General features: G+C 71.0%; 1 protein-coding gene across 1 annotated transcript; it reads left to right on the top strand.

Moving 5' to 3' along the window:
• Positions 1-4,521: 4,521 nt before the first annotated feature.
• ANPEP (alanyl aminopeptidase, membrane) lies at positions 4,522-10,309 on the top strand. The gene is made up of 20 exons (XM_026060737.1): positions 4,522-5,120; positions 5,536-5,678; positions 5,764-5,900; positions 6,013-6,139; positions 6,286-6,440; positions 6,542-6,655; positions 6,724-6,867; positions 6,948-7,013; positions 7,144-7,209; positions 7,319-7,491; positions 7,621-7,697; positions 7,841-7,974; positions 8,075-8,130; positions 8,223-8,370; positions 8,466-8,557; positions 8,721-8,831; positions 8,923-9,090; positions 9,167-9,307; positions 9,486-9,567; positions 9,836-10,309. Exons 1-20 carry the CDS (start codon positions 4,522-4,524, stop codon positions 9,992-9,994), a joined length of 2,892 nt encoding a protein of 963 aa, XP_025916522.1. The 3' UTR covers positions 9,995-10,309.
• The last annotated feature ends 730 nt before the right edge of the window (positions 10,310-11,039 follow it).

Here is an 11,039-nt window from a genome sequence, read left to right as displayed (position 1 = left end):
GAGGCGGCCCCGSTCCGGGGGACGGGGTGCAAGGGCTCGGCTGGAAGGAGGTGACCGTTGGAGCGTGGCGTGGGGGCGCGAGGCGGGCAGCGACGTCTCCCGAGCAGAGGTGCTGCTCTGCCCCGTCCCCGAGCCCCTGCTCCGGCAGGTTTGCGTCCTGTCGCGGCTCCATCTGGCCACCGAGGTCCCGGGCCTGGCTGYGGGAGCCTGTTCCTGTTCTCATTTCCCCTCCCCACCCCCGGCCAGCCCAGCTGCGCTCCCGTGGGCTCTGCCTCCACTTCCCCCTGGCAGGGAAACGGTGACTGTGCGGTGACTGTGCTTGGAAGGAATTTTCCTGCGGTCTCCTTGCCTCCCCTCCACTCCCCTCCCTGCCGGCTTAACCCTTCCCCAGCTGGCCACCAGCACCGGGAGCTGAGCCTGGAGGTCACGGACCTGGGCAAGCGGTTTCTTCCTCCTCCACCCGCCAGCGGCTGCGGGCGCCACGTGGTCCGGGCGAGAGCCGCGGTGGGATCTGCCGAGCGCCTGGCCGGGTGGTGCTGCAGGGGCTGGGACGGGGGGGGGTCCGGCTGGCCCCGGTGCTTGGAGAGGGACTCTCAGGATTGCCGAAAAAGGGGCTGGGGGCCGGGGGCACTGGCTGCGACGGGCAGGGGAGGGAGGCCCTGTCCTGTCCAGCCCAGCCCAGCACCTTGGCGTGGCGGTGCCTGCCGTGGGACGTGCCTGGCAGCGCTCGCTCTGCGGCGAGGCGGCAGCTCTGTCCTCGCCGTCCCTTCCCGCATCCTGCCRGGGCCTGGCCCCAGCGGGGCTGCGGGGGCCGAGGGCTGCGCAGGGGCAGGTGAGTCTGTGCCTGCTGCTTCAGGCTCTTCCCTTTCCCCTCCTGCTCCCCCCTCGCTCGTGCAGAGGGGAGCGGAGAAGAGGGGGTCGTTCGCCCTGGGGTGAGCGGGGCCAAACCCCCGGCGCCGCGGTTCCTCCCGGGGAGGGTCTCAGCCCCGGCGGCTGGGGACGACGGGGGCGGCCAGGGCCGCTGCAGGCGGCGGGGAAGGAGGGCCGGGCTGCTCCGCGCTGGCTCCCCCAGGGACGCAGCTCTGCCGGGGTCTCGGCGCGCTCCCGCGTGGCTGGGAAGCGACGGCTGCGGCGCTTGGGTGCTGGGGCTGGCCCCATCGCCCTGGCAGCTGGGGCTGGGGTGCCCGGGCCAGCCTGGCCCCTCGCCTGGCTGGCTGGGTCTTGGCACCGGGCGGCTGCTGGATTTCGCTGAGGTCAGCCAGGGTTTGCTCGCGGGAGCGCATCCCCACGGCTCCAAGCCCTCACCTCCTTGGCGGCGAGGCTGAGCGACGCAGACCTGTGCCCAGCCCCACTTCAGGTGCTCGCATACCAYGGACAAGAGTGTTTACCCGCTCCTCTGCCAAGCACAGGGTGAAACCAGCTCCCTGCTCCTCCAGCTGGGCTGTGCTTGGCAGCTTGGGCCGCTTCCAGGGCAAGGAAAACTGCCGGCCCTGCCGCCTCTCATCCAGCTGCAGGGCGCCGCACCGGGCTGCGGTGAGCAGGGGGCCACTGGCCCGTGACGAAACCTGTCTGCACCCCGTCCGCAGCTCTGTACCCGAGCGGGCGCACGAGCCTGTGCCTGCTGGTGCCAGGTAGGGCAGGGTGCAGGGTGCGAGGCCGGGGGTGACGAGTGGGGCAGCATCCTCCGGAGTGGGGACGCCTCTCCTGGGTGCACCAAGCCAGCCGTGCTCAGCTGTCTGGGTGCCGCTGGGTGATGCCCGTCCCCTGCCCTTCCGTCCCCTGCTCCCCCAGGGGTGAGCACGCTGGTGACGGCTGGTGAAGGAGGGGGCATCCTTGAGAGGGGTCTGGGGCTGGCGGGGCGGCCGCGGGCTCTTCCCGGCAGCAGGGCGGTGCGCTCCCCGGGGCAGCGTGTGGCTGGCAGGCTGCCCCCGGCACGCTTCCCCCAACAGATGCCTTCCAGATGTGGTGGCCGCAGAGGGTCCTGCCGCGCCGTGCTGCACCGCGCTGCTCCGGGATCCCTGGCCTTGCCAGAGCCCAGGCTGCAGCCGGGGGCTCCTTGCGCCCTGCGCCCTGTGGCCAGCCGGCCCCTCCAGGCAGGACAGGGCAGGCCAGCAGCCCAGGGGTTAAGGTGGCGAGGAACGGTTCAGGTTACTTCCCTTGGAGCCTAAGGAGGAAACCTTCCTCCCGCTGGCTGGCCGAGCTCGCAGAGCGGAGACGCGGGAGAGGGAGAGCCGGGCGCAGGCAGCACACAGGCAGAGTGCAGGCAGCGTGCAGGCAGGGCACCCCGGTGGGGATGGGGCAGGCAGGAGTYGCGGGGCACGTCGCACTCCGGGGCTGAGCGCACCAAGGTGAGTGGGGCCGCTGCAGACCGGACCCACGTCGGGGCAGAGCCTGGCGCTGGCAGCCCCGGGGGCCCTGGGGGGCCCGGCCCTCGGACACCGCTGGGCTTGGGGAAAGGGGAGTTGGTGTGCGTGTGCCCGGGCTGGGCGGCGCTGGCGCTGTAGGGGCTGCGGAGGGTGCGCGGGCCGGGCGGCTGGGCAGTGTGCTTGCATGTTTGGGGCAGTGGGGTTATGTGCATGGGGAGTAGGGACCGCGTGCGTGACGGAGGGGCTGTGGCGGGGTGCATGAAGTTACGGAGCGTGTGTGCACTTCAGGAGGGCTCCAGGGTCTGTGTGTGTGCCTGTGTGTGAGGTTATGGGGTGTGCAGGGCCGGGGCCTCAAGGGATCGGTGTGTGCACGTGGCGCCCTACGTGATCCAGTATCTTCTGTGCCCCAGGTATGTGCATGTGGGCTCAGGAGTAGATGTGGGACGTGCAGGGTGCGTGTGTGCCGTCTGCGAGGATTTGCCTGGGGCAGAGGGTCTGCGGTTGTGCAGAGGGGTGGGGGTGTGCAAGCCCACACGTGCTGTGCAGGGCCGGCACCGTGCCGCAGGGCCTCTCCGCGTGGAGCCGGGGTGCAGCGTGCCCGGCGGTGTGGGCTGGAGGGCGCCCGGGGGTCCCCGGGCACCGTCCCTGCTGGCTGCAGCCCCCGTCTCCCGGGGGCTGCGCCAAGTGGCCGGGGAGCCGTCCCAGCCGGCAAACTGACCTCTGCTGTTTCTTAGCACCTGGTGCCTTTTGCCCGTGCAGAAGCCGGGCCTGGGCCAGAGCGTGTCCTGCAGCCCTGGGGCCTGCGCGGAGCTGCGGAAAGGTCTGGCTCCGCAGGGTCGGGGGTGCTGCACGCCCCTGGGTGCCGGGACGGCTCCCTGAGCCCTCTGCAGCCGCCAGGGACACCGGCAGAGTTCCCTGAGGATGTTTCTCATCCATTTCCTACGTTCGTCCCATGCCCAGTGCTCCAGGTCCTGGCAGGGCAAGTCCTGCTGATGTCACGGCACTGGAGATATCAGATCTTGGGAAAAGGCACTTTCTGTTCCCGGGACAGGATGGATCGCGCTTCCTCTCCCCAGCCCTCCATGGGACTTTGTGCCTTCACACCTCTCTCCCTGGCAGAGCTCCCGGGCAGCCCCCAGGCYGGCTCCCGTGCCTGGCAGGAGGGTGGATCTGGCTGCTTTCCCCGGTGAAGGCAGAGCTCGCCCTGCCCGTGCACGTGGAGCAACAGGTGCCCCTTGCCCTGCATGGCAGTGCGTCGGGCTCCGGGAGGTTTGCACAGCTCCCGGCCGGAGCCTGGGGTCCCTGCACCGCGGGGTGCAGGCGAGGCCGTGCCAGCCCACGGGACGAGCTGGCTGTCGGGAGCCGGCACTCGCCTGGTGCTCGCCTTGGCCTGCCGCGGCCGCGGCGCTCGCGCGGGCTGAGCGCTGCTCGCGATGCCCGAGGCCGCTCGGGGCCCCGCGGTGGGAGCACCCCGTGCTGGGCACACGCTATCTTGAGCCGGATTCATGGGTCCTGGAGTTTGAACTCCTCCGGTACAATATAAACCTGATAATACGATCTTGGACTTTGTGAGCGCTGTGGGCAGGGCAGTTTCACCCCTGTGTGGCCCCGTGGCTCCCAGCCTGCCGACCCGGCGGGACCCCGGGTCCGCGGGCTGCGCTGCACCCTCCTGCTCGCCCCGCCGGTGCGGGGAGACCCGGCGAGCTCTGCCAAGCCACGGGCAAGCAGGGAGACGCYGAGTCCGGGCCGGGGTCCCGGGGTCCCGGGGCCGCTCGCCTGGCCCTGCAGAGAGCCGGGGACGTGGCCACCGGCCGTGACACCCGCTCTGTGCTCCCTTTCGCAGGGCCAGGCAGGCGCCAGGGAGGGAACGCAGGAGTCCTGGCCTGCAGCCCGCGCCCGTTCCCGCACTGCCTGTCCCTCTTGGTGCGAGCCCGGCTGCAGTAACGCTGCACTTCGCATCGGCGCTGCGGCGAGGCGGGGAGGCGGGTGCGCGGAGAGCGCGTCCCTGGGGGCCGTCACTCCCCCCCCCGAGCCTCATGGCCATTTAATACTTCACTCATTAACCTGGACTAATAAACCTTGTGGGAGCGAGAAGCTAAAAGCCGTGCCAGGCGGGCAGAGCCTCCTTCCCCAGCGCTGCTCCCGCAGTCCCACCATGGGGGCAGGCTTCTTCATCAGCAAGAGCGTCGGCATCGTGGCCATCGTGCTGGCCCTGGGGGCCGTGGCCACCATCATCGCGCTCTCGGTGGTGTACGCGCAGGAGAAGAACAAGGTCTCGGAGCCTGTCGCCCCCTCCGCCACCACCACCACCGCCACCACCACCACCACCACCGCCGCCCCCGACAACCTCTGGAACCGGTGGAGGCTGCCCACAACGCTGAAGCCACAGAGCTACGAGGTGACCCTGAGGCCCTTCCTGAAGCCCAATGAGAACCAGATGTACATCTTCACGGGCAACAGCACTGTGGTCTTCATCTGCGAGGAGCCCACCGACATCATCCTCATCCACAGCAACAAGCTGAACTACACCATGCAGGGGAACTTCCACACCTCGCTGCAGGCGGTGGAYGGCTCCAGCCCGCCCGCCATCACCAAGACCTGGCTGGAGACCACCACCCAGTACCTGGTGGTGCAGCTGGGAGCACAGCTGCAGAAGGGCCACTACTACAAGCTCTTCAGCATCTTCACCGGGGAGCTGGCCGATGACCTGGCTGGCTTCTACCGCAGTGAATACATGGATGGGACAGAGACCAAGTAGGTGGGGGCAGAGAGGGACAGTGGGGGGCAGGGAAGGGGGGAGGGAGCCCAGGGAGAGCGGGTCTGTGGGGAGGGCTGCAGCGAGGCACGGGGCTAGCCCAGGGACAGCAGAGCCAGGTCGGGGGCATCTTGTCTCCCGCTGGGAGTGAGGAGCAAGGAGGCTGCGGGCACTGGGGAACCTCTGTGTCCCCGTTCCCCCCCYGGGCACAGACCACCCTGGGTCGTGCCTGGAGCGGTTCCCCGTGTTCCTGCCCGCGGGTCGGGCTGGCGGGCAGGGAGCAGGGTGAGTGCTGCTCCCTTTGCTGTGCCAAGGGACCCCGGCTCTCCCGTGGGGCCACGGGGGCTGGCCCTGGCGGGTGGCCTGGGCTCAGAGACCGCCGGCTGCGGGTGCTGATGGGGGATTTGCTTGCAGGGTCGTGGCCACGACGCAGATGCAGGCGGCCGACGCGCGGAAAGCCTTCCCCTGCTTTGACGAGCCTGCCATGAAAGCCAACTTCACGGTCACCATCATCCACCCGACCGACCACAAGGCGATTTCCAACATGCCCCCCAAGAGTGAGCGGGGCAGAGGGAGCCGCAGGGCTGGGACAGGGGGCCCCGGACTGGCTGTTGATATCACATCYGTCTTCTCCTCCTGCAGGCACCCGGCAGCAGCAGATTGACGGGGAGAGCTGGAACGTCACCGAGTTCTTCACCACCCCCAAGATGTCCACCTACCTGCTGGCCTTCATCGTCAGCCAGTTCGACAGCATCGAGAACACCTCAGGCAACGTGCTGGTAGGGCCGGGGATGGGGCAGAGCCCGGCGGGGGACGGGGCTCGGGGCGCCGGCACGCGCGGGATGGGGCAGAGCCCGGCGGGGGGCTGAGCCCGGCGTCTCTCCTCTCCAGATCCGCATCTGGGGCCGCCCCCAGGCCATCGCCGAGGGCCAGGGCAGCTACGCGCTCCAGGTGACCGGGCCAATCCTCAATTTCTTCGAGAGACACTACAACACAGCGTACCCGCTGCCCAAGTCCGGTGGGTGCTGCGGGGGTGGCGGGGCCGCGCGCCCCAGCCGGAGTGTGGAGCGGGATGGGGAGYGGGATCGTGGCACCGGCTGTGGGAGCGGCGGCCGGTCCGACCCCCGGGAAGCACCGCGCCGACGGACCGTCTCCCTCCCGCAGACCAGGTCGGCCTCCCCGACTTCAACGCGGGCGCGATGGAGAACTGGGGGCTGGTGACCTACCGGGAGAACTCGCTGCTCTACGACAACGCCTACTCCTCCATCGGCAACAAGGAGCGGGTGGTGACCGTCATCGCCCACGAGCTGGCCCACCAGGTGCCCAGCGGCCCCCTCCCGGCCCGCTCCGCTCCGCGCCGTGCCGTGCCGTGCCGCGCGGCCGCGGCGGGCTGCTGACGGCCGCTCTGCTCCGTCCGCAGTGGTTCGGGAACCTGGTGACGCTGCGCTGGTGGAACGACCTGTGGCTCAACGAGGGCTTCGCCTCCTACGTGGAGTACCTGGGCGCCGACTCGGCGGAGCCCTCCTGGCGCATCGTGAGTGGGGCCGGGGGCGCGCGGGGCCGCGGGCGCCGTCACGGGGGCACTGACGCGGGCCCCCGCAGAGGGACCTGATGGTGCTCAACGAGATGTACGCGGTGATGGCGACAGACGCCCTGGCCAGCTCCCACCCGCTCTCCTTCAGCGAGGAGGAGATCAACACCCCGGCCCAGATCAGCGAGGTCTTCGACTCCATCGCCTACAGCAAGGTGGGAGCCGGGGGGAGCCGGGGGGTGCCAGGGTGCTGGGGGGCCGCCCCCCATGCCCGTCCCTCACCGCCTCTCCGCAGGGAGCGTCGGTGCTCCGGATGCTCTCCGACTTCCTCACCGAGGACATCTTCAAGGAGGGGCTGCAGGTGAGGCTCCGCCGGCGCCGGACACCCCTGGCCCGGGAGGGAGGGCAGCCCGTGGCGGGGGCTGGTGCCCCCCCGGGCGCCCCGGTGCCTGGTCCCTGCCCTCCACCGCTCTCTCCTCCGGCTCTTCCAGTCCTACCTGCACACCTTCGCCTACGGAAACACCGTCTACACCGACCTCTGGACTCATCTGCAGATGGTACGAGCAGGGCTGGACGGTCTCCCCCGCCCTGCCGAGCCCCCCCGGCCCCCCGCACGGGGACCAGCCCCACGGCGCTGCCGACCCACCACGGTGCCTTCTCTCGCAGGCCGTCAATAAGCACGGCGTCTCCCTGCCCGGCTCTATCGACCGCATCATGGACCGCTGGACGCTGCAAATGGGCTTCCCCGTGGTCACCGTGAACACGCTCGACGGCAGCATCAGCCAGAAGCACTTCCTCCTGGACCCCACCTCCAAGGTGGACCGACCCTCCTCCTTCAAGTGAGTGGCCCCACGGGCCGGCGGCAGCGCGTCGAGCGGTCCGTTCTCTGCTGCTGCGCGGCGGGGGGGGGGGTGGTGGTGCGGAGGGGCGAGCGGCGGTGCCACGCTCTGCCTGTCTCCCCGGCACAGCTACACCTGGATCATCCCCGTCGCCTGGCGGACGTCCAGCAGCGCCGACAAGAAGTACTGGCTGGAAGGCGTCTCAGGTCTGCGGGTGCCGGCGCGGGTGCCCGGCATGGGGGGCGCGTTGGGGGGCGAGCTGCGGGTGGAGGGGGGCCGGGCCGGGCCGCGGCCGGGTCCCCCCCCGCGGCGCGYGGCCCCCGCGGACGCTCCTCTCCCCCCTGCCCAGCCACCAACCAGGAGTTCAAGGTGAGCAGCCCCAACTGGCTCCTGCTGAACCTCGGGGTGAGCGGCTACTTCCGCGTCAACTACAACCCGGAGAACTGGGACGAGCTCCTCAACCAGCTCTCCAGAAACCACAYGGTACGTGGGGCCGGGGGCCGGTGGGGCTGGGGGCACGGCGGGGCCGGGCTGCACTCCGTGCCCAGGCTGCCCCGACGCACGGCCGTCTGCTTCCTCCCAGGTCATCCCCGTCATCAACCGGGCCCAGATCATCGACGACGCCTTCAACCTGGCCAGGTGAGCGGTGCCGACCGCGCGGGGGGACCGCGGTGCTGCAGGGGCAAGGGGGGGGGGCCGGGGAGCCTGACCCGTCCCTCGCCCCTCCGCAGGGCCAAATACCTCGGCGTGACGGTGGCCTTGAACACCACGCGGTTCCTGAGCAAGGAGACGGAGTACATGCCCTGGCAGGCGGCGCTCAACAGCCTGGCCTACTTCGAGCTGATGTTTGACCGCAGCGAGGTGTTCGGGGCGATGACGGTGAGCGGCGCGGCGCGGGCGCTGGCTCCGCGCCGGGAGCCGGGCTGGGGGTCGCCGCCCACCGGCGCAGCGCTGACCGCCCTCCCCGCCTGCAGAAATACATCCAGAAGCAGGTGACGCCCCTGTTCCAGCACTACAAGACCGTCACCGGAAACTGGACCACCATCCCGGACGGCCTGATGGACCAGTGAGTGCTGCGCAGCGCCGGGGCCGGGCCRGGGCCGCGATCTGCGCTGTCCCCCCAGCTCCTCGCGGGCCATGGGGGCTCCCYGTCCGCGCCGGGACCACAGGCTGGCTCGTCTCGGGCCCCCGTGCTGGTCCCCAGTCCCGCTCTGCTCCCCCCTCCCCAGGTACAACGAGATCAACGCCATCAGCACCGCCTGCTCCTACGGCATCTCCGAGTGCCAGCAGCTGGCCACGGCCTTCCTCAACGATTGGCAGAAGAACCCCAGCRTCAACCCGTGAGTCCCTCTGCGGGGGCTGCGCCACGCCGCCAGGCTGGGCACAGCGAGGGCTTCCCCGTCCCGTCCGACACGGCCTTTCCTCCCGCAGGATCCCCCCGAACCTGCGCTCCGCCATCTACTGCAGCGCGGTGGCCACCGGCGGCGAGACGACCTGGGACTTCATCTGGCAGAGGTTCCGCAACGCCACCGTGGTGTCCGAGGCGGACAAGCTCCGCTCGGCCCTGGCCTGCAGCACCGAGCCATGGATCCTCAACAGGTGGGACGGGGGTCCCCGGCGCGGGACCGCGGCGCTGCCGCCACCGCCGGCCCTCACCCCCGGCGTCCCTCCCCAGGTACCTGCAGTACACCATCGACCCCAACAAGATCCGGAAGCAGGACGCCACCTCCACCATCAACAGCATCGCCAGGAACGTGGTGGGTCAGCCCCTGGCCTGGGACTTCATCCGCAGCAACTGGAAGATGCTTTACAGCCAGTGAGTGCCGCGCGAGGGGGGCCGTGGGGCCGGGGCGGGAGGGCATCGTCGGTGCCCCGTGGGGGCGGCAGCGGTCCCGGTCCCCCCCGTGTGTGCCGGGACCCCGGCAGCCTCGGTGCCGCTCTGCGCCCGAGCAGCGCGGTGCCCCCTGCTCAGCCGTCCCTCTCCGCTCCCGCAGGTACGGAGGCGGCTCTTTCTCCTTCTCTCGGCTGATTTCTTCAGTGACCCAGCGGTTTTCGACGGAGTTTGAGCTGCAGCAGGTGAGTCCCGGCTCCGGCAGGGTCCGTGGGATGGGGGCTCCGGGGCCAAGGCTGCCTCCGGCCCGGTGCCACGCGGGGGCACATCGCTGCCCGCTGCCTCAGCCCCAGCCCCGGGGACGGGCATCCTGCCCCAGCCCTCGCGGGCCCAGGCGTCCGGCAGCCCCCGTGCCCACCCCGCGCTGCAGGTGGCCAGGTCCGGCGATGCCCTCGGGCGCCGTCGCCGCGGGGGCCCCCACGCCTGCTCCAGCCCCTCTTTCTCCCCCTGCAGCTGGAGCAGTTTAAGGCGGACAACCAGGACGTAGGCTTCGGGTCGGGGACGCGCGCGCTGGAGCAGGCGCTGGAGAGGACGAGAGCCAACATCAACTGGGTGAACGAGAACAAGCAGGCGGTGCTAGCCTGGTTCCAGGGCGAAACCGGCTCCAGCTAACCGCGCCGCACCGCCGCGCACCTTCCTTCGGGACTGGCTGCTGGGCTGGCCGGGGCGGGATGGGCTCTGCGGGGGACCAACCCGGTGCTCCCGGACCCTGCCACTCTTGGCGGCCAGGCCGGACTCTCACCCGCTCCCCGGACGCCCCCCACACTCCATCCTCCCTCTGCCCCCCGCCTCCGGACGCTCCAGCCCGGCTGCCCCCCGCCGTGCTCCTTTGCTGCTCCCGATGGGAACGCGCCGCTGCCCTGTCCAGCAGCCGTTGCCTCTGGCGATGCCCAGCACCTGTGTGACGGGCAGAGGACGGGCCGGACTGCGAGGGGCTTGGGGCTGCTGGCGGGGCCCCGCTGCCCCACGGCTGCTGGAGGCCGAGGCGCTGCCGGGCTCCGTGAAGGCCCGTGGGAGGTTTCGGATGCTGCAAATAAAGGGTTGCACGCGAGATTTTTGCCGGCGGTCGTGCCAGGCGGGGTGGGGGCGTGGGACACGCGTGGGGGGACTGGAGGGGGCAGGGGTCTGGGCAGGAAACGCCTGGGACCCCGCGGCGGGCACCGCGCAGGGGACCGGGGAAGCAGAGCCCCCCCCGGCCATTAGGAGCCTGGTGCTAAGTGGCTCTGGGGGCTTCGCAGACGCCAGGCTCCCCGGCCCCTCCGTCTGACGGCTGCGTGCGAGCTCTCCTGCTGGGCCCCGGCCAGCCCCGCGCCGCTCRCGCATCCGCTGCCGGCACCCTGCTTTTGGGCACTGGCTCCCTGGGCAGAGYGGTCCGGGCAGAGTGAGGGCGTTTCTCGGGGTCCCAGCCCGGCTGGGTGCCGGGGCCGTGGCGGCAGTCGGCGGCCACTGGACCCGCCGGCATGGGGTGCACTGGAGGCAGCCCAGCTGCAGAGCACGGCTGCAGCGCYGCGGGCACCAGCGCAGCCCACGCGGCCCTGGCTGGCGTCTGCAGGGTCTGTGTGGGGACGCTGCCCGGCTTTGCGGGGCTTTGCCCAGGGAGAGCGCCAGGGCTTGACGGGCAGCTCCGGGCTCCCCTTTCCAGGGGCCGGTGTGGTCG

Source organism: Apteryx rowi, unplaced genomic scaffold (assembly GCF_003343035.1).
Source record: "Apteryx rowi isolate R43461 unplaced genomic scaffold, aptRow1 scaffold_170, whole genome shotgun sequence".
Classification (NCBI taxonomy): domain Eukaryota; kingdom Metazoa; phylum Chordata; class Aves; order Apterygiformes; family Apterygidae; genus Apteryx; species Apteryx rowi.
Note: the sequence above shows the minus strand (reverse complement) of the source record. Positions and strands in the feature narration are given on the sequence as shown.